At 46.7% G+C, this 20,995-nt stretch overlaps 1 protein-coding gene across 4 annotated transcripts in view; it reads left to right on the top strand.

Annotated features, from left to right (window-relative positions):
• The window catches only part of LOC140429376 (arrestin domain-containing protein 3-like), a 96,629-nt gene that overhangs the window by 30,665 nt on the left and 44,969 nt on the right, over window positions 1-20,995 (top strand). Inside the window, exon 1 of one of the 4 annotated variants that reach the window (XM_072516269.1) lies at window positions 8,303-8,583. The exons of the other annotated variants lie outside the window; for them this stretch is intronic. Coding sequence (XP_072372370.1) covers window positions 8,331-8,583 — 253 coding nt within the window. The 5' untranslated portion in view covers window positions 8,303-8,330. Of the gene's footprint in view, window positions 1-8,302; window positions 8,584-20,995 lie in introns of those variants that run through there. 4 annotated transcript variants of the gene reach the window in all.

Genomic DNA, 20,995 nt, shown 5'->3' with positions numbered 1-20,995 from the left:
TTCTTTACTTACATTTCTAAACCTTTGTCTGTAAACTTCAGGCACTAGTTCATATGCACCTCAGATTGATTTTTTCACCTCCTCATACGTCCCAGATACCTCCTCCGGTAGTGATGCAAACACGTCACTAGCTCTACCTACCAGCTTTGTTTGAATCAGTAATACCCACATGTCCTGTGGCCATTTCATTTGTTTAGCTACCTTCTCAAATGAAATGAAAAAGGCTTCCACCTCCTTCTCATCAAACCTTGGCAATGCTTGGACATATGTAAATAGATTCCCACCAAGCCTTCGACTTTGACGCTCTTTCTCACTATCCTCATCACTGTCATCCAACTGTACATTTCCCTTTACGTCTGCCAATTTTAACTGACTGGCATGTTTCATGGCCATTTTCTGAAGTTCAAACTCACTCTCTTTATCTTTATCCCTGATCTGTATCTCCCTTTCTCTTTCTTTTTGTTCTGCTAGGGCTATTCTTTCTTCTTTTCTCCTTTTTTCTCTCTCCTTTTCCTTTTCCTCTCTCTCTTTCGTATTCAAGCTGCTTTAATTCTTTCTCATGTTCCATTTGTTTAATTTGCAACTGAATTTTTGCCATTTCCAATGAGTCAAACTGTATCTCAGGCAACTTTAAATGCTTAACCACCACCATAATTACCTCATCTTTTCGCATTTTGTCAGTTAATGCTAACTGCAATGTTTTTGCCAAATCTAACAGTCTGCTTTTAGTCTCTGTCAGTAAGGTACTGCGTGTGACCGTCTCCACCCCCAAAAACATCAGAGCCTCTGAAAGAGCCATTGTCCACAACACCCCCCCTACTTAAACTAAAATACCACACCTGAAAAGCAACCACAATATGCTCATCCCTCCCTGTCTTTAAGTTCACTAAGCCAATCCAATAGATAGACTTTTATCCCCCTCGAGCCCCCAATTGTTACGGGTCAGGGTTTAGAGAATCCCCAAGTGTATCATGGAGTTCACCTGACCCACAACTTTTAATAGATTGTGGTATGGGGAGCACACGGCTCACTCTACAGCCATGGTACAGCAGAAATGGACCAGTATTTGTTAAAACAAAACAATGTTTATTCTATGAACTCAAATTAACCTTTTTAAAACAAACGGTGAATATCTTAGCAACAGTAAATCAAATACACCCTCAAAGAATGCAACACTAAGTCACCTGTATGCTGTCCTTTTACACCCAAAAGACTGAACAAACCTTTAAACAGAAGCACATCAGAGTTTACATTCAATACTGAAAACATTTATAATTCTGAATTCACCAAATGATTAAGAGATAGTCCTTCATGGCAGAGAGCTCAACAATACAGCTGCTTTGGCTGACTTCAGCTGCAACACACTCAAGCTTTTCTCAAAGTGAAACTAAAAAGCAGAACCAGAGCTCAGCTCCACCCACACTCTGACATCACTGCAGTAACATGAGCAGCCAAACATTTCTTAAAGCGACATTCTCATGACAACGCTGCCGAACCTAGTGGACCTGAAGACGGCTGAAAAATCCGAATCCTTCATCTTCCAAGGGGAGAAGACCAAAAGGGCTCGGAGGTAGAATTTAAAAATTTGAACCAGTATAGCTGTATGCTTTTATTATTAATTTACAGGATTTGGGAGTTGCCAGCATTTGTTGCCCATCCCCAGTTGCCCTTGAGAAGGTGGTGGTGAGCTACCTTATTGAAATGCTGCAGTCTTAGAGGTGTTGGTGTTCGGGAGAGAGTTCCAGGATTTTCACCCAGTGACCGTGAAAGAATGACAATATATTTCAAAGTCAGGACGATAGTAATTTGGAGGGGAACGTCTAGATGGTGGTGTTCCCAGGACATGCTACCTATGTCCTTCTAGATGGTTGTGGTCATGGGTTTGGAAGGAGCTGCCTCATCTTCGCATGTCAGAAATTCCATGATTTCATCTATGGCCCCCCTGTCAACACTGAAACTGATCACCATCTGCTTATCACTATCCTTAAAACGCCCCTCCATAATGTATCACCACACCTTCAGCTCAAGCTCCAACCTCAAAGTGATCTACAAGCGCAGTAACGAGCTATACCTCACCGATGCACTCTCATGGCTTACTTACCCATCTCAGATCATGAGGTGATATAATGGCAATTCAACTGCTGTCATCCTGCAGAATTGAGGAACTCAAAGCTGGCAATTCCCTGAAGTCGTTGTGAAAGGATTGCCTGTGACATCAAAAGATCTTCTTAACTGGCTCCGCACAATTTATGTTGAAAGAGTGGAGTTAACTGTGCATGATGGGCTGATGATGCATGGCCGGATGTTCGTCTTTGCCAGGTCTCTACAGAAGTACTGCAGACAGCAACTCCACCAAAAACACCTGGGGGTGGAAGGAACAAAGTGTTGGTTAAAGGAAACTGTACTAGCCCTCACTGTATGGTGACACGGAGATGGAAGTGTCCAGAAGTGCAATATGCAATGTGCTCAAGCCTCATCAAACCAGGGAATCACTGCACTTCCATGAGATGTCATACCCTATTGTCACTCAAAGTGGCAGATATATTTGAGTGGAGTTGGAGACAAAATCTGGTCTTTGTTGATTCCTTTTCAAGAGTGGAATGAAGTTGATTACTTGCCCAAGATGAAAAGCACCACAGCAAATGGAAATCTGAAGTAACACAAAACAGCATATGGCATTCCATGAATACTAACAACACCCTATAGTCTGTCTCCAGAGAGTTCAAGGATTTTGCACATACATGGTACAATGAACATAATAAAAGCAGCCCCCTTTATCCATAATCAAATTGTTTGGTGGAGGTGCAGTACATTCAGCAAAGCACCTCCTCAAAAAATGCCTTCGTGAAAACACAGACATCTACGCCACACTATTAATTCATGTAAACTGCCAAGGGTGAGTCTGCCTGAGCAGAGAATGTTCTCCAGATGCACCAGAACCATGATCCCTGTTGCCACGGTCCTGTTGCAACCCAAAGTGGAAACTAACGGGAGGAGGACCCTCATGAAACAGCAACAAAGAGGGAAAAGGTACTAAGACCATACCATCCGCAGGCTTTGCACTCTGGAGCTGGGCCAGTTAGAATTCAAACCACACACGGCTATGGCAAACTGACAGTGGCCCACAGCCATGTTCGCAACAAACAGTTACATGGTCACATGGTCATACGTGTCTCGTATGTCAGAAACTGGCATCATCTGTTACAGGTACCTGAACCAGCACCTACAACTACCCCAGAGGTTGACACACTGAGTCCACAATCTGTGTCCCTACACTGGTGGAGTTGGCGCTCACCCCTACCACTGCAGCAAGCTATGCCATCACTGTGCACACCCCAAGCAGGCATAATTCCATCCGCCATTTGAACAATAACACGGGTGCATCTGAAGCACAGAAAACTGGTGGAATAACATGCCCAGGGCAGCTGAGCAGACCAAACTCAAAGCACGAGGACTATAGTACTGATTTAGTTGTATATATAAATGTCGTTCTTCTTGAAGGGGGGGCACTTGGGCTTCTGTCTGGTTTTCTGACACAAGCTTATGCTCTGTTCAATGTTCTGTTACTGCATTCAACATTGTTCTATACTTGCTGTGGCAGTCTGTTAGGAGGATTACGGTACCTGGTAATGCCGGAATACCATTGCTGGAGAATGTACTTGTTCCCATTGGTTAAGCTTGTATGTTAGCTCCGCCCTGCAAGGTGGGGTATAAGAGCCCGTGCCGCCCCAGCAGCTTTCTTCTGTACCTGCGCTGCTGGGGAAAACAACTAGCTTATTAAAGCCTTCAATTGTCTCCAATCTCGTTTCTGAGGTTATTGATCGTGCATAAATTTATTACACTAAGTTTTAAAGAATGGAGCTCCGAATCAAGCTGGAGTGTCTGCAAGTCAGCCCCCACGCGACAAACTCAGCGGCAACCTTCAAGCATGGGCTGGCGTGTTTCAACGGATCCCTCGGACCGGCCGAAAACACACCCACGGGAGAACAGAAACTACAAGTCCTGCACTCGAGGGTGAGCCCAGAAATCTACACCCTCATCGAGGACGTGGACGATTTCGATGCAGCAGTGGAGCTGCTGAAATGACATTATATTCGCCCTGTAAACCAGGTCTACGCCCGAAAGCTACTAGCGACGAGGTGACAAATCCCTGGGGAATCACTGGAAGAATTCTACCGTGCGCTCCTGGTGTTGGGGAGAAACTGCAGCTACCCGCAAGTTTCTGTGAGCGACCACACAGAACTTTTGATCTGGGCCGCTTTCATTGCAGGTGTGCTGTCCTCCCAAATCCGGCAGCGATTGCTGGAGAAAGAGACACTAGGCCTCAAGGAGGCACGGGCCCTTGTCGGCTCCCTGGATGTGGCCTCCCGAAACGCCCGCACTTACGTCCCCGACCGTGTGGCAGCCCCCTGGGCAGCATGGAACCCCCTGCGGCTGACCCCGAGGCATCTCCCAACCCCCTACAAGCCTGTGCTGCGAGACGGCCTGGCAACCCCGGGAGGCCCCGCTGCTATTTTTGCGGGCAAGCCAAGCAGCCCCGACAGCGCTGTCCGGCCCGTTCATCCACCTGCAAGGGATGCGGTTAAAAAGGGCCACTTTGTGGCGGTAGCCAGGCCCGGGCGGTCGCTGCGTTCTCCAAAGGTGAATACGGACCGTCACCACAACCCTCTCCATGGTCCCCGTGCGGCCAGCAGGTGCCGCCATCGTCCTCCTCCAGGGCCACGTGCGGCCTCCGGGCGCCGCCATCTTGTCCCGCGGACGCCACATGTGAGGGATGGGTGCTGCCATTTTGTGCACCTCCAGCCATGTGCGACCAATGGGTGCCGCCATCTTGGATGGACTCCCAGGACCCCAGTTCGGCTGACCACACACCGCCCGAAGAAAACATTCAACTGCTGCCACGAGTAGCCTCGGTGACCCTGGACCAGTCTCGGCCCCGAACACTATCGACTGCTATGACGACGGTGCTTATCAATGGGCATGAAACGTCCTGCCTAATAGACTCTGGGAGTGAGGAGAGCTTCATACATTGAAGCCAATAACAGCCCCTGGAGAGCTCAAGTAGTGGTTGTAAAGACAGGGGAGAAGCATAGGATGGTCATCGACTACAGTCAGACCATCAACAGGTTTATGCAGCTTGACGTGTACCCTCTTCCCCACATATCCAACCTGGTCAACAGGATCGCGCAATAAAAGGTCTTCTCAACGGTGGATCTTAAGTCCGCCTACCACCAGCTCCCCATCCGCACTAGTGACCGCAAATACACTGCCTTCGAAGCAGATGGGCAGCTCTACCACTTCTTAAGGGTTCCCTTCGGTGTCACTGATGGGGTCTCGGTCTTCCAACGAGAGATGGACCGAATGGTTGACCGGTATGGTTTACGGGCCACATTCCTGTACCTCGATAATGTCACCATCTGTGGCCACAACCAGCAGGACCACGACACCAACCTCCGAAAATTCCTCCAGACCACAAAAATCCTTAACCTCACGTATAACAAGGATAAATGCGTGTTCAGCACCGACCGCCTAGCCACCCTCGGCTACGTAGTGCGTAATGGAGTTATAGGCACCGACCCTGAACGTATGTGCCCCCTTATGGAGTCCCCCCCCCCGTCCCCCCCCCCCGCCCGCACTGCTCCAAGGCCCTGAATCGCTGCCTAGGTTTTTTTTCCTACTATGCCCAGTGGGTCCCCAACTACACGTACAAGGCCTGTCCACTGACCCAATCCACAGTTTTTCCCCTGCCGACAGAGGCCAGCCAGGCCTTCAGCCGCATCATATTGCAAAGGCAATGATGCACGCCATCGACGAGTCCCTCCCCTTCCAGGTCAAGAGCGACGCGTCCGACCCTCAACCAAGCGGGCAGACCCGTGGCCTTCTTCTCACGCACACTCCACACCTCCGAAATCTGCCATTCCTCAGTTGAAAAGGAGGCCCAGGCCATAGCAGAAGCTGTGCGACATTGGAGGCATTTCCTGGCCAGCAGAAGATTCACTCTCCTCACTGACCAACGGTCGGTTGCTTTCATGTTCGACAATGCACAGCGGGGAAAGATAAAAAACGACAAGGTCTTACGGTGGAGGATTGAACTCTCCACCTACAACTATGAGATCTTGTATTGTCGCGGGAAGCTAAACGAGCCTCTTAATGCCCTGTCCCCCGGCACATGTGCCAACGCACAAGTGGACCGCCTCCGAGCCCGCCATGAGGACCTCTGCCACTCGGGGGTCACTCGAATTTTCCACTTCATCAAGACCCGCAAACTGCCCTACTCCATCGAGGAGGCAAAGACAGCCACCAGGAATTGCCAAATCTGCGCGGAGTGCAAGCCACACTTCTACAGGCCTGAGAAAGTGCACCTGATAAAGGCTTCCCGTCCCTTTGAACGCTTCAGTATGGAATCAAAGGCCCCCTCCCCTCCACCGACCGCAATACGTACTTCCTGAACGTGATTGACGAGTACTCCCGGAAACGCAACCACCATCATCAAAGCCCTCCATAGTATCTTTACGCTGTTCGGTTTCCCCGCCTACATACACAGTAATAGGGGGTCCTCATTTATGAACGGCGAACTGCGTCAATTCCTGCTCAGAAAGGGCATTGCCTCGAGCAGGACGACCAGTTGCAACCCCCGGGGAAACGGACAGGTAGAGAGGGAGAATGGAACGGTCTGGAAGACCGTCCTACTGGTCCTGGGATCCAGGAATCTCCGAGTCTCCCGCTGGCAGGAAGTACTCCCGGATGCCCTCCACTCCATCCGGTCACTGCTCTGTACCACGACCAACCAAACACCTCACGAACGTCTCCTTGTCTTCCCCAGGAAGTCCTCCTCTGGGACCTCGCTCCCAACCTGGCTGGCAGCTCCCGGACCCATCCTGCTCCGAAAGCATGTGCGGGATACAAATCGGACCCATTGGTCGAGAGGGTCCATCTCCTCCACGCTAACCCTCAGTAAGCCTACGTGGCGTACCACGACGGCCGACAGGATACGGTCTCCCTACGGGACCTGACACCCGTTGGATCCCCACACGCACCCCCGCCACCAGTCCCACCCTCCCTCCCACCGGCGCACCACACAGCCGCCCCCTTCCCAGGTTGATCGGTTCTTCCATTGACCCCGTCTAGGCCCTGCCCACCGGCGCACCCCACAGCTGCCCCCTTCCCAAGTCAGTCGGCCCTTCCACCAGCCCCGTCTAGGGGTGACGAAGTTGCCACAGAAGCTGAAACCTCGCTCCCGGAGTCACAGACGCCCGAACCTCCACCGGCATCACCATCAAAGCTACGACGATTGCAGAGGACGACCAGGGCCCCCGATCGACTAATTGCTTCATTTTGAAATGTATATTACTGTTGTAAATAGTTAAGATGTAATGAGGCAAAACGCTGTACGGAGGCATTACGGTACCTTCATAACTGTAACTTCTACCACTTTTACCACATTGTAATATGAAGCCACCACCCCGGCCGGACTCTTTCTTAACAGGGGGTGAATGTGGTAGTCTGTGTTCGGAGGATTACGATACCTGGTAATGCCGGAATACCATTGGTGGAGAATGTACTTGTTCCCATTGGTTAAGCTTGTATGTTAGCTCCGCCCTGCAAGGCGGGGTATAAGAGCCCGTGCCGCCCCAGCAGCTTCCTTCTGTACCTGCGCTGCTGGGGGAAACATCTAGCGTATTAAAGCCTTCAATAGTCTCCAATCTCATTTCTGAGGTTATTGATTGTGCATCACTTGCCAGTATGGATTGCCCCCAATGGGGAGGATGTAGAATGTGTACTTATGTTTATATTGCCATGACCAGTACACAGGAAGTGATGTGTTGATAGTCCAGAAATTTTCACCAGGTGTAAGAGCTGCTGGACATCTTATAGTAAACCTGCTTACATTGTACTCCTTCATCATCATTACTACACAACCAGCAACTTTACAAGTAGCACAGCACTCACTTTAGGCAATGAATAGGTTAATTATGCAATGTGATCACCAAGTACCTCTTTTGGGAGCTCTTATTTTAGCCAGCAACTCTCCAATACCTCGTTTGAAAAAGGAAGGTGGTGCTATAAAATAGCAAGAAACGTAGCTGTTTCTTCTTTCTAATGGTGAGTTTGAACTGCAATTAAATGACTCAATAGTTCTGTTATCCTTATTTCTCAAAGTAGAAGCAGTGAGTTAGCAACCCAAATAGTGTTGATTTCAACTTCAAATAGGGCGGTGTGTCCTCTCGATTCAAAAAACTAGCTACCTGATCATCCCAAAGCCGCTTCATACTCCTCCCATTAGTACAGGAAATGATCTCAAATTGCCTCTCAGCACTTCGGCCGCAGTAATGGGGAAAGTGAAGAGTTTGACGATCCTCTATGACCGAGCTGTTGACAACATCGTCCCGACCTACACCAGCGGGGAATGGGTCTCTGGACAAATTGTTGTGGAGGTTAATGCTCAGATCGAGGTGAAAGCTTTAAAAATTCACGCCAAAGGACAAGCGTATGTTCACTGGACGGAGAGTAGTGCATCGGACTCGGACAGTGAGAGCTACAGTCAGCGGGTCAAATATTTCAAGCACAAGAACCTGCTCATCGGTAAGTGCGTCTCAAGCATGAACAACCTTTTCAAATTCTGCGACTCCATGTAGTCGCCCGCCCCACCCCGCCAGTACGGTGATCACCTGGGAAGAGGCAAGGTCTGGAAGAGTTCTCCAACGCTGCATTTTCGCTGTAAGCAAACAGCAGCATTTCCAGCACTAGATTTCCAACATCCACAGCCTTTTGTGTTTACTGTTTTTTAAGTTTTCGCTAATGTCTTGGTGGGCTGAATGGCTGCCTTCTGCACTGTAGGGATTCTATGTTCAGACAAGAGGGAAGGCAAATGGAATGTTGGCCTTTATTCACAGGGAATAGAGTATAAAGATGCTGAAACTATACAAGCCACTACTTGTTCAACCACATCTGGAATACCATGAACAGTTTTGGTCCCCTTATTTAAGGAACGATGCACTAGCATTGGAGGCAGTCTGGAGAAGGTTCACTCGGTGATTCGTGTATGGAGGGATTTTCTTATGAGGAGACGTTGAGTAGCCTGGACCTGCACCGTTTAGAAGAATGGCAGGTGACCTTATTTAGTCATATAGGATCCTGGGGGGGTGGGTGGGTGGGGGGCTTGCCAGGGGGGGGGGCTTGACAGGGTCGATGCTGAGAGGTTATTTCTGCTTGTGGGAGAGTCTAGGACCAGAGGGCATAATCTCAGAGTAATGGGTAACCACTCATTTAAGACCGAGATAAGGAGGAATTTTTTTTTTTCAGAGGGTAATGAATTTGTTGAATTCTTTACCGCAGAGAGCTGTAGAGGCTGGATCGTCAAGTATGTTCAAGGCTGAGATAGTTTTTAAATCAGTAATGGGAATCAAGGGTTAAGAGGATAAGGGGGAAGTTGAGGGTTATCATATCAGATCAGCCTTGATCTCCTTGATTGGCAGAACAGACTCGGCAGGCTCGTCGTTTTATAGTGTTGTTTTGGCGGTTGGATTAAAACTTTATGTTTTCACCTCGAATAATTTGCCACGTTCACAGGATCACAGTACAGTCTGAAAGTTAACACAGCCGATAGGCGTGGTGGAAGCATCAGAGTGTTTCATCCGTGCCTCCCACCACCACAGAAGGAAATTGTGTTTATTTGGCAATACTCGGATATTAACTTCTATTTAGTCCACAATACTTGAACCGTGAAAACTATTGCAGCCCGCATTGGGCACTAAAACAGTGGTGCTTGGGAATGATCAAATTCATTTGAACACTGGCATCAGAATCTAATTTACAATTTGATGTTTGAGCCCATCTCTTAGAGCCTGACTGAATTCAAAATCAGACTAGAGGCATGAGAAGCTGTATCAACATCAGAGGATAGTCTCTGGCAGAAAGGGGGAATCGCAGTTAACCTTTTGACAAGAATGAGGAAATGTCACCCTCACTGGAGAATATACTGTTTCTACATTTGTTACACTCATTCACTCTATCTTAGCATGTCTAGCTAAGCAGAAGTATGTTACCGAGCAATAGTTAAGCATCCAGGCATCTGTAAAACCACAGATCTTGGTGTTGGAAGAAATTCACATATCTGCAGTTTTCAAGGCAGTCTGTGCTGCCATTTCCCTCTACCTGGATCACCGGGCAGTTTCAACTTTTGCAACAAAAACTTGATGACCTTAAATGTCTGAAAAGTCTTTGCTCATCATGAGATCATGAAGATCAATGTGGAATATCTTAACCCATCATTTCATGTGAAGAAGTCAGATGGGGGTTTTTGAATTGTCACCAATGTCGGGATGTAAGGTCAGCCATAGATTTTCCTCATGCCAGATGTTGGCTCAACCTTGCACTAGATTGCCAATGGAAATGAGTCATTGCAATAGATCTAACCATTTCCTTTAACCAGGTTCCTTACCATGATCTTCCATGTGGAATGGTCGCATCCTGCAAATGTATACATGTAGACATTCCATCTGCCATGTGCATGCCTCAAACAACATTTGTCGAATTGACATGCTGTGTCCTGATATGCTATGTTCTAGGTGATCTTCCAGAGGAAATTACAGTCATTATATTTGCAGATGGCCCCTACTGTGGTGGCAGCAGTCCAAAGGAGCTTATTCACAACCAGCAACATGCACTACATGCTCTCTCTCAATGGGACCTGAGGGTAGTTGGCCAATAAAATGTCAACTTCCATCAGACCGTGACAATTCTCAGATGGATTTAGCTGCAGGGCACCTTGTAAGTTAGCCCACACTACAATACCGTCCCCTCTACCGAAGAACATTTCTGGCATGAGATTTTTCAGTAGTGAGTGAGATGTTTTTGAGGGTCCTTCCTCAATGTGCGTCTTACACAGCCCTCTTCGATGCTGTTACCACTGGTTGTCAGCCCAATGAAAGGGTCGAGATGATCTCTGCAAAAGCTTTCAGTTGGCACAAACTGCTCTTTCATCCACTAAAACTATTTCCTTTCTTGTTCCAGACTGAGCTCTGGATTATTAGATATGATGCTGCTTTGAAGCATGGCATTGCATCCACTCTCTATGTGACTCAATACCAAACTGCATGATTGTCAAATCACCTCTTCTGCTTGTGAAATTGCAGCTTCCTTCAGCAGTTTCAGCCGATATATTGTGTGGTCCCAACTTTATCCTTGTGTCCTCACAGACAGCAAGTCTCATGCAGGCCACTGAGTAACTGTGCAAGGTTGAATATTCTGCCATTTGTGTCATTTGCTTTTCACAATCAGTCATTACAATGCCTCTGTCAACAATGTCTTCTCCAACCTAACCTTGCAACTACAATCCCTCTTTGTTGGAACCTTTGCAGTAAATCTCCTCTGCACCCTCTTGAGGACCTTCACTTCCTCAGGTTTTAAATTCAGAATTGGATGCAATACTCTAGTTAGAGCTTTATTAAGGTTCAGCAGAACTTCCCTGTTTTTGTACTTAATGCCTCCATTTATGAAGTGAAAAATATCGTGAATTTTGCTAGCTACTCTCTCCAATATGTCGGTTTCCATAGTCCGAGAAACAGGTGTTACTGTGGCCGTCAACTTAAACTCCAGAATGGTGTATTGCCTCCCTGGATCCGGGATGTCACTGAATGGTTGCAAGCCATCTTCAAAGGGGAGGGTGATGAGGCAGTGGTCATGATACATGTTGGTGCCAATGACATAGGTAGAAAGAGGGATGACGTCTTGCATCAAGAATTCAGGGAGCGAGGCGTAGATTAAAGAGCAGGATCCCTCGGATTGTAATCTCTGGATTACTCCCAGTGATAGTGAGTACAGAAATAGGAGAATAGCGCAGATTAATGTGTGGCTTAAGAGTTGCTGCAGGATGGACAGTTTTAGATTCCTGGATCACTGGGACTATTTTGGGGGAAGGTGTCACTTGTAGAAGTGGGACCGTCTACATCTGAACCAGAGCTGAACTAACATATTGGTGGGGATGTTTGCTTGTATTTTTGGGAGGCGTTTTAAGCTAATTTGGCCGGGGGAGGGGACACAGTATTAGCAGAATAGAGAGACAGCTTAATGCAGGAAAGAAATCAAGTCAGATGGAATACAACGGGCGTAAATTTCAAGGGAGTAAGACAAGGCTGGATGGCCTCTACTTTAATAACAGGAGTATTACAAGTAAAACGGATGAGTTAAGGACAAGGTCATGTGGAATTATAATATTGTAGCCATCACAGAGACATGGTTGAGGGAGGGGCAAGATTGGCAACTCACAGGATATAGAATCTTCAGGTGAGACCGAGGAGGGGGCATTGCATTATTAGTTAAGACATCAATTGCGATAATGGAGGGGGGCATCAAATGAAACTTTGTAGCTCGAATTTAGGCATAAAAAAGGGACTGCCACATTGCTAGGTGTTTATTATAGAACCCCAGATAGTCTGCAGGAAATGGAGCAACAGGTATGTGCACAATTTGCAGAGGTGTGTAATAACATTGAGTTATTTTAGGTGACTTCAACTTTCCCAACATTAATTGGGGTAACCATAGTGTTAAGGGCTTGGATGGAGTGGATTTCTTAAAATGTATAGAGGAGAACCTTTTTGGTCAATATGTGGAGGGTTCAACAAGGGATGGCACAGTGCTGGACCTAATTCTGGGGAATGAAGCCAGACAGGTGGCTGAGGTGGTGGTGGAGGAGCATTTTAGCGATAGTGACCCCAACATGGTTCAATTTAAGCTTGTATTGGGCAAAGAAATAGACAAGTTGCAAAAAATAGTTTTGGATTCGGGGAAGAGTGGATTTTAGTAAAATAAGGCAGGATCTGGCCAAGGAAATCTGGGAACATTTACTTGTGGGGAAATCTACAGAAGAACAGTGGGGGGGGGGGGGGGGGGCGTTGAAAAAGGAAATGGGGAGGGTACAGGCCCAACATGTTTCCTCTAGGATGATAGAAAGGAGTAACCAGAGAACCATGGATGATCAGGGGTATTTAGGATACAATGAGTAGGAAAAGAGAGGTTTTTAGCAGGCTCATGGGCAGCAAATCAGCAGAGGCATGAGTGGAGTGCAGAAAGAGCAGGGTGGAGCTTAAGAAAGCAATTACAAGAACAAAGAGAGGATATGAGAGAGCTCTGGCTGGTAAAAGTAGGGAATATCTCCAGATACTCTACAAGTATATCAATGGGAAGAGAATAACCAGGGACAGAGTTGGGCCCATTAGCAACCAAGGGTAACATCTGTGGGTGGAACCAGAAGACATTGGTAGGGTGTTTCACCCAGGAGAATGAAGTATGGAATTCTGGGAGAGAGACTGAGGTTCTTGAGCAAATGGATGTAGGGACTAACAAGGTACTGGGAGGTGTTGGGAAGCTTAAGTGGACAAATCGCCAGGTCCGGATGAATTGTGTGGCGAGGGAGGAGATTGCAGGGGCTCTGACCCAAATTTTTAATTCCTCTATGGCCACGGGGGAGGTGCCAGAGGATTGGAGAACAACTAATGTGGTCCCACTATTTGAGAAAGGTTGTAGAGATAAGCCAGGGAACTACAGACGGGTGAACCGCACATCAGTGGTAGGGAAAGTATTGGGAAAAAATTCTGAAGGAGAGAATCTATCTCCATTTGGAAAGGCAAGGTTTGATCAGGGATAGTCAGCATGGCTTTAACAAAGGGAGATCAAGCCGAACAAATTTGCTTATATTTTTTGAGCATGGTGACCAGGAGTGTAGAAATGCAATTGATGGTGTTTATGTGGATTCCAGCAAAGCCTTTGATATGGCCCCACATGGGAGACTTATAAAGAAGACGAATACACATGGGATACAGGGTAATTTGATAAGGTGACTTCAAAATTGGCTCAATTGTAGGAGGCCAGGGTGATGACAGAAGGCTGCTTTAGTGACTAGAAGCCAGTGTCCAATGGCCCTTATTATTTGTCATTTATATAAATGACATAGATGACTTTGGGGGGGGGTAGGATCAGTAAGTTTGCGGATTACACAAAGATTGTCCGTGTGGTTATCAGTGATGTTGAGTGTCTTGGGATACACAAAGATCTAGAAGGGATGGTCAAATGGGCAGGTAAGTGACAGATGGAATTTAACCCTAAAAAATGTGTGAGGTGATACACTTTGGAAGGAGCAAGTTGACAAGGAAGCATTCAATGAACACGTGACACTGGGAAATTGAGGAATAAAGGATCTTGGCATGTTTGTCCATTGATTTCTGAAGGCAGAAGTGCAGGTTAATAGGGTGGTGAAAAAGGCATATGGGACACTTGCTTTTTTCAATCGAGGCATAGATTACAAAAGCAGGGAGGTCGGATTGGAGTTGAATAGAGCTTTGGTGAGGCCACAGCTGGAGTACTGTGTGCAATACTGGTAGCTACATTGTAGGAAGGATGCACTGGAGGGGGTGCAGAGAAGATTCACCAGGATAGTGCCTGAAATGGAATATTTAAGTTATGAAGAGGTTGGACGGGCTTGGGTTGTTTTCATTGGAGCAGAGAAGACTTGAGGGCCGACCTGATCTCGGTGTACAAGATTGAGAGGCATGAACAAAGCGGATAAGGGGCAGCTGTTCCCTTTAGTTGAAGGTGGGCAGCACGGTAGCACAGTGAGCACTGTTGCTTCACAGCGTCAGGGTAAGGTTCCTCCGGGTGCTCCAGTTTCCTCCCACAAGTCCCAAAAGACGTGCTGTTAGGTAACTTGGACACTCTGAATTCTCTGTGTACCTGAACAGATGTTGGAGTGTGTTGACTAGGGGATATTCACAGTAACATCATTGCAGTTTTAATGTAAGCCTACTTGTGTCAATAATAAAGATTATTATTAAAGGGTTGGTCACGAGGGGACACCAGTTCAAGGTGAGGAGCAGGAGATTTAGGGAGGATGTTGAGGAAAAAACCTTTACCCAGAGGGTGGTGACGGTCTGGAATGCACTGCCTGGGAGGCCGGTTGCTTCATCCTTTAAAACTACCCGGATGAGCACTTGGCACGCCATAATATTCAAGGCATTGAGTCAAGTGGTGGCAAATGGATTTTGGTAGGTAGGTCAGATACTTTTCATGTGTTGGTGCAGACTCGATGGGCCAAAGGGCCTCTTCTCTGATTCTGTGACTATGTCCTGTTACCTGCGAAGGTTTAAACATATGCACCCACAGGCCCCTCTTTAAAATTGTGCCGCTGTCTAGATTATCTCAGTCATCCCACTGCCAAAATGCGACACCTCACTTTTGTGGCATTGTATTCGATCTTCTCTGTCCACTCTGTTAACCTATCTGTGTTGTCTTGCAGTTGATTAGTATCCTCCTCATTGCTACTCCTCCAAACTTGGCATCGTCGGCAAGTTTTGAAACTTTAATCTGACTTCTAGTATCCAAGTCCAAAAGACCTGTTCCTAGCATTGACCCTTGAAGAATATCATTATCTACCCATCCTCCACTCTGGAAAAATAACCATTTGGCATGACTGCTTCTATCCTTCAGCCAATTTTTAAAATCCAGTTTAACATTGACTTTTATTCTGTGAGCATCAATTTTGTTAACCAGTTTTTAATGTGGTCTTTTATCAAATGCTTTCTTAAAATCCCGATAACTAACATTCATTGCGTTCTCTTCATCAACTTTCTATGTTACTTCTCAAAAAAAAATTGGGCTGAGGATATACTGATCAAGTAATTTCTTCTGAACACGTTTCAGAAATTACTCCTCCTCATCTATTAATCTAACACTTTCTCAGTTATTGCGGAGAGACATTTTGGCAAAGTTTTTCATCTTGCACATCTCAGGACAAATGCAAGAATGCCAACTTTTAAACACTCTCGCTCGAAAATTATTCTGCAGGAGGAAAAGAATGTGCGATCATGAGGACCAAGCAGACTTGCGTATAACTGGTAAGCAAAATTGGTGGGTCCTGAAGGACAGCCGGCGTGGATCCTAAAGGTCAGCAAGTTGGTAAAAGTGGATCCCAGGAGAAAAGTTTGAAAAACATTAGCACAGGGCTAAATCGCTGGCTTTGAAAGCAGACCACGGCAAGCCAGCAGCACGGTTCAATTCCCATACCAGCCTTCCCGAACAGGCGCCGGAATGTGGCGACTAGGGGCTTTTCACAGTAACTTCATTGAAGCCTACTTGTGGCAATAAGCGATTTTCATTTCATTTTCATTTCATTTCATTTCATTTCTAAAAGCTTGAGGTACCATGGTGAGATGGTAATAGGAACAAATCCATGAAATTGTTGCCTTTTGTACTTACTGTAAAAATGGCAATCAGTGAGGTTGCCCTTTCTTTGGATATCAATATTATATTGCTCAGAGTCAGCAGGTATCAGATGATACCAAGGTTCAACCGGATATCGATCAAAGAGCCAAACACCAATTAGTTAGTTGAAGATCAAGGGTACTTTATTTACACACACAATTAATCATGCAACATAGACACTACTAGTTAAACTACACCTATCAACTATGACAACCTGTACTTAACTTCAGGCACCCGGCTTAGGTCAGAGGAACAGTGGCCGTTGTTAGGATCCATATCTATCGGGTCTGTAGAAGTAACTGCTGCTCAGCTAGGCTCAATCGGGTACCCTCAATCAAGGACAGGTTCTATCCTACTCTGTCCTATGGGTCGAAACATTTACCTAAGTTTTCCCTAATTCAACACATCTCTAAAAAATGCTAAGGGGGCACTATAACATTCAAACATGCATTTCAGTCTCTTTACACAAAAAGGGAACCTCTAACTGTCTTTAACTAAACTACACTCATGCTGCTATCTAATAACCAAAGAACTTGTATTACAATACAAAATGCACAATAGCAGCATCACATTCCTACTTATCACTAATGTCCATGTACAAAGAAAGTAACTTTTTTTTTTAAAACAACCGTGGAATTTATTAGGGAGGCAGGGGTTCAGAAAGAGTGTGGGGTTTGCTGGAGTCTGAGGAAAGGGGCTCTGAGTGTGTATACTGATGGGCGGGAGCCATTTCCAAAGTCTGATCATCTGGATGACACTGCAAAGTATAGCTATAACCAGTAGGGCTTCTACTGTGTACGAAAGGGAGTGCCATTTTTTGATATTCTCGCACCAAAATGCTTCCAAAATGAATCACCTCACACTTTTCTGCATTAAACTCCATTTGCCACCTCTCAGCCCAGCACTGCAGCTTATCTATGTCCCTCTGTAACTTGTAACTTCCTTCCGCACTGTCCACACCTCCACCGACTTTCGTGTCATCTGCAAATTTACTCACCCATCCTTCTACGCCCTCCTCCAGGTCATTTATAAAAATGACAAACAGCAGTGGCCCCAAAACAGATCCTTGTGGTACACTACTAGTAACTGGACTCCAGTCTGAACACTTCCCATCAACCAGCACCCTTTATCTTCTTCCAGCTAGCCAATTTCTGATCCAAACTGCTAAATCTCCCTGAATCCCATGCTTCCGTATTTTCTGCAGTAGCCTACCGTGGGGAACCTTATCAAACGCTTTACTGAAATCCACATACACCACATCAACTGCTTTACCCTCATCCACCTGTTTGGTCACCTTCTCCAAGAACTCAATAAGGTTTGTGAGGCACGACCTACCCTTCACAAAACCGTGTTGACTATGTCTAATCAAATTATTCCTTTCTAGGTGATTATACATCCTATCTCTTATAAACCTTTCCAAGATTTTGCCCACAACAGAAGTAAGGCTCACTGGTCTATAGTTACCGGGGTTGTCTCTACTCCCCTTCTTGAACAAGGGGACAATATTTGCTATCCTCCAGTCTTCTGGCACTATTCCTGTTGACAAAGATGACTTAAAGATCAAAGCCAAAGGCTCAGCAATCTCTTCCCTAGCTTCCCAGAGAATCCTAGGATAAATCCCATCCGACCCAGGGGACTTATCTATTTTCACCCTTTCCAAAATTGTTAACGCCTCCTCCTTATGAACCTCAAGCCCTTCTAATCTAGTAGCCTGAATCTCAGTATTTTCCTCGACAATATTGTCTTTTTCCTGTGTGAATACTGACGAAAAATATTCATTTAGCACCTCTCCTATCTCCTCTGACTCCAAGCACAACTTCCCACTACTGTCCTTGACTGGCCCTACTCTTACCCTAGTCATTCTTTTATTCCTGACATATCTATAGAAAGCTTTAGGGTTATCCTTGATCCTACCTGCCAAAGACTTCTCATGTCCCCTCCTGGCTCTTCTTAGCTCTCTCTCTAGCTAACTTGTAACTCTTGAGGGCCCTTACTGAAACTTTATGTCTCATCTTTACATAAGCCTCCTTCTTCCTCTTGACAAGTGTTTTGACTGCCTTAGTAAACCACGGTTCCCTTGCTCGACCACTTCCTCCCTGCCTGACAGGTACATACTTATCAAGGACACGCAGTAGCTGTTCCTTGAACAAGCTCCACATTTCCATTGTGCCCATCCCCTGCTGTTTTCCTCTCCATCCGATGCATCCTAAGTCTTTCCTCATCGCATCATAATTGCCTTTCCCCCAGATATAACTCTTGCCCTGCGGTATATACCTATCCCTTTCCATCACTAAAGTAAACGTAATCGAATTGTGGTCACTATCACCAAAGTGCTCACCTACCTCCAAATCTAACACCTGTCCTGGTTCATTACCCAGTAGCAAATCCAATACGGCCTCGCCTCTCGTTGGCCTATCTACATACTGTGTCAGGAAACCCTCCTGCACACATTGGACAAAAACGGACCCATCTAACGTCCTCGAACTACAGCGTTTTCAGTCAATATTTGGAAAGTTAAAGTCCCCCATAACAACTACCCTGTTGCTTTCGCTCCTATCCAGAATCATCTTTGCAATCCTTTCCTCTACATCTCTGGAACTTTTCGGAGGCCTATAGAAAACCCCTAACAGGGTGACCTCTCCTTTCCTGTTTCTAACCTCAGCCCATACTACCTCAATCGACCAGTCCTCATCAAACGCCCTTTCTGCCACCGTAATACTGTCCTTGACTAACAATGCCAACCCTCTCCTTTTACCACCTTCCCTGAGCTTACTGAAATATCTAAACCCCGGCACCTGCAACAACCATTCCTGTCCCTGCTCTATCCATGTCTCCGAAATGGCCACGACATCGAAGTCCCAGGTACCAATCCACCTTATTCCGGATGCTCCTGGCATTGAAGAAGACACACTTTAAACCACCACCCTGCCTGCCGGTACACTCCTGCAACTTTGAAACCTTACTCATGACCTCACTACCCTCAACCTCCTGTGTACTGGAGCTACAATTCAGGTTCCCAAGCCCCTGCTGAACTAGTTTAAACCCTCCCGAAGAGCATTAGCAAATTTCCCCCCCAGGATATTGGTACCCCTCTGGTCCAGCTGTAGACCATCCCATTTGTAGAAGTCCCACCGACCCCAGAATGAGCCCCAATTAACCAGAAATCTGAAACCCTCCCTCCTGCACCATCCCTGTAGCCACGCGTTCAACTCCTCTCTTTCCCTATTCCTCGTCTCGCTATCACGTTGCACGGGTAACAACCCAGAGATAATAACTCTGTTTGTCCTAGATCTAAGTTTCCACCCTAGCTCCCTGAATTCCTGCCTCACATCCCTATCCCTTTTCCTACCTATGTCGTTGGTACCTATGTGGACCACGACTTGGGGCTGCTCCCCCTCCCCCTTAAGGATCCCGAAAACATGATCCAAGACATCACGCACCCTGGCACCTGGGAGGCAACACACCAACCGCGAGTCTCTCTCATTCCCACAGAATCTCCTAACTATCCCCCTAACTATGGAGTCTCCAATGACTAACGCTCTACTCCTCTCCCCCCTTCCCTTCTGAGCAACAGTAAGAATTTGAGCGTATACGGACTTCAGCAAACTTGTGCCTTTAACTGCCATGTGGCATCAGAGGAGTAGTCATAACTGTATCAAGAAACGTGCCTGGGGTCGAAGTCGTACAAGAGAGAGAACATTCAACATGAAAAAAACAAACTAAAGAAGAAAGCGGGCAGGTTCCATCAGGGAATAGGACACTGTAAATCTCAATCGGTTCCTTTCTCTCATCATCTGGACACCTCCAGGTTCCATTCCAAAAAGGATCTCAAAGGGGTTAGCATGGGGGGAGTCAGACTCTAGGCATCACCATCTCCCAGGCGCCAAACTCATGCCTGGAGTTTCAGTGCCTTTGCGACGTGGGCCGATGTGGGGTCCATTTTGTCATTCCTGGTCAGTCGCGGTGCCAATGTTTCGTATTCTGTAGGGCGGTAGGGGCAAGGGGGGTATCGCCATCGTCGGGTGGTGAGCCAGGTTCTGGTAACAGCAAATAAATTAGAGGGGCTGAACATATCGTGGTCGGTGTCACTGGGGCTGTAGTGACTGGGGCCTGGTCTGTGTTTCCATTGTTCGGGTCTATCAAGGGCGTCCGTTGTGCTGTCGCTATAGCTGTCGCTAACAGCCGAATCAAGTGTTAGGGTGAAATTGGACTCTGGGGTCGGAGTCGAGGTCGTGTCTGTGAATGTGCTGTCCTGGCTGGGGGAGGGCTGGATCGGGTTATCAGTGGGCGGGTCTTCGTTGCCTGCCATTGCCAATGAGTGGTGGTGTGAGTGGCTGCACTGCGCTCCATAAACCTTAAGCTGGTTTATATAGAACCATCCTGATTGTCCATTAGGATATGTGATCTTGTAAACTGAGGAGCTTACTTTGTTGGAGATTGAGTAGGGTCCTGCAAATTTAGGGGAGAGGAATGAACTAGGATTGTACAGGGGGATCATGACTTGCTGTCTGACTGTATATTCTGTCGGGTGTACTATTTTGTCAAAGCAGGCCTTACTCAGCGCTGGGCTGAGGTGTGGCAAATGGAGTTTAATGCAGAAAAGTGAGAGGTGCTTCATTTTGGAAGGAATAACAGGAAGACAGAGTACTGGGCTAATGGTAAGATTCTTGGCAGTGTGGATGAGCAGAGAGATCTCGGTGTCCATGTACATAAATCCCTGAAAGTTGCCACCCAGGTTGAG

Source organism: Scyliorhinus torazame, chromosome 9, assembly GCF_047496885.1.
Source record: "Scyliorhinus torazame isolate Kashiwa2021f chromosome 9, sScyTor2.1, whole genome shotgun sequence".
NCBI classification, from domain to species: Eukaryota; Metazoa; Chordata; class Chondrichthyes; order Carcharhiniformes; family Scyliorhinidae; genus Scyliorhinus; species Scyliorhinus torazame.
Note: the sequence above shows the minus strand (reverse complement) of the source record. Positions and strands in the feature narration are given on the sequence as shown.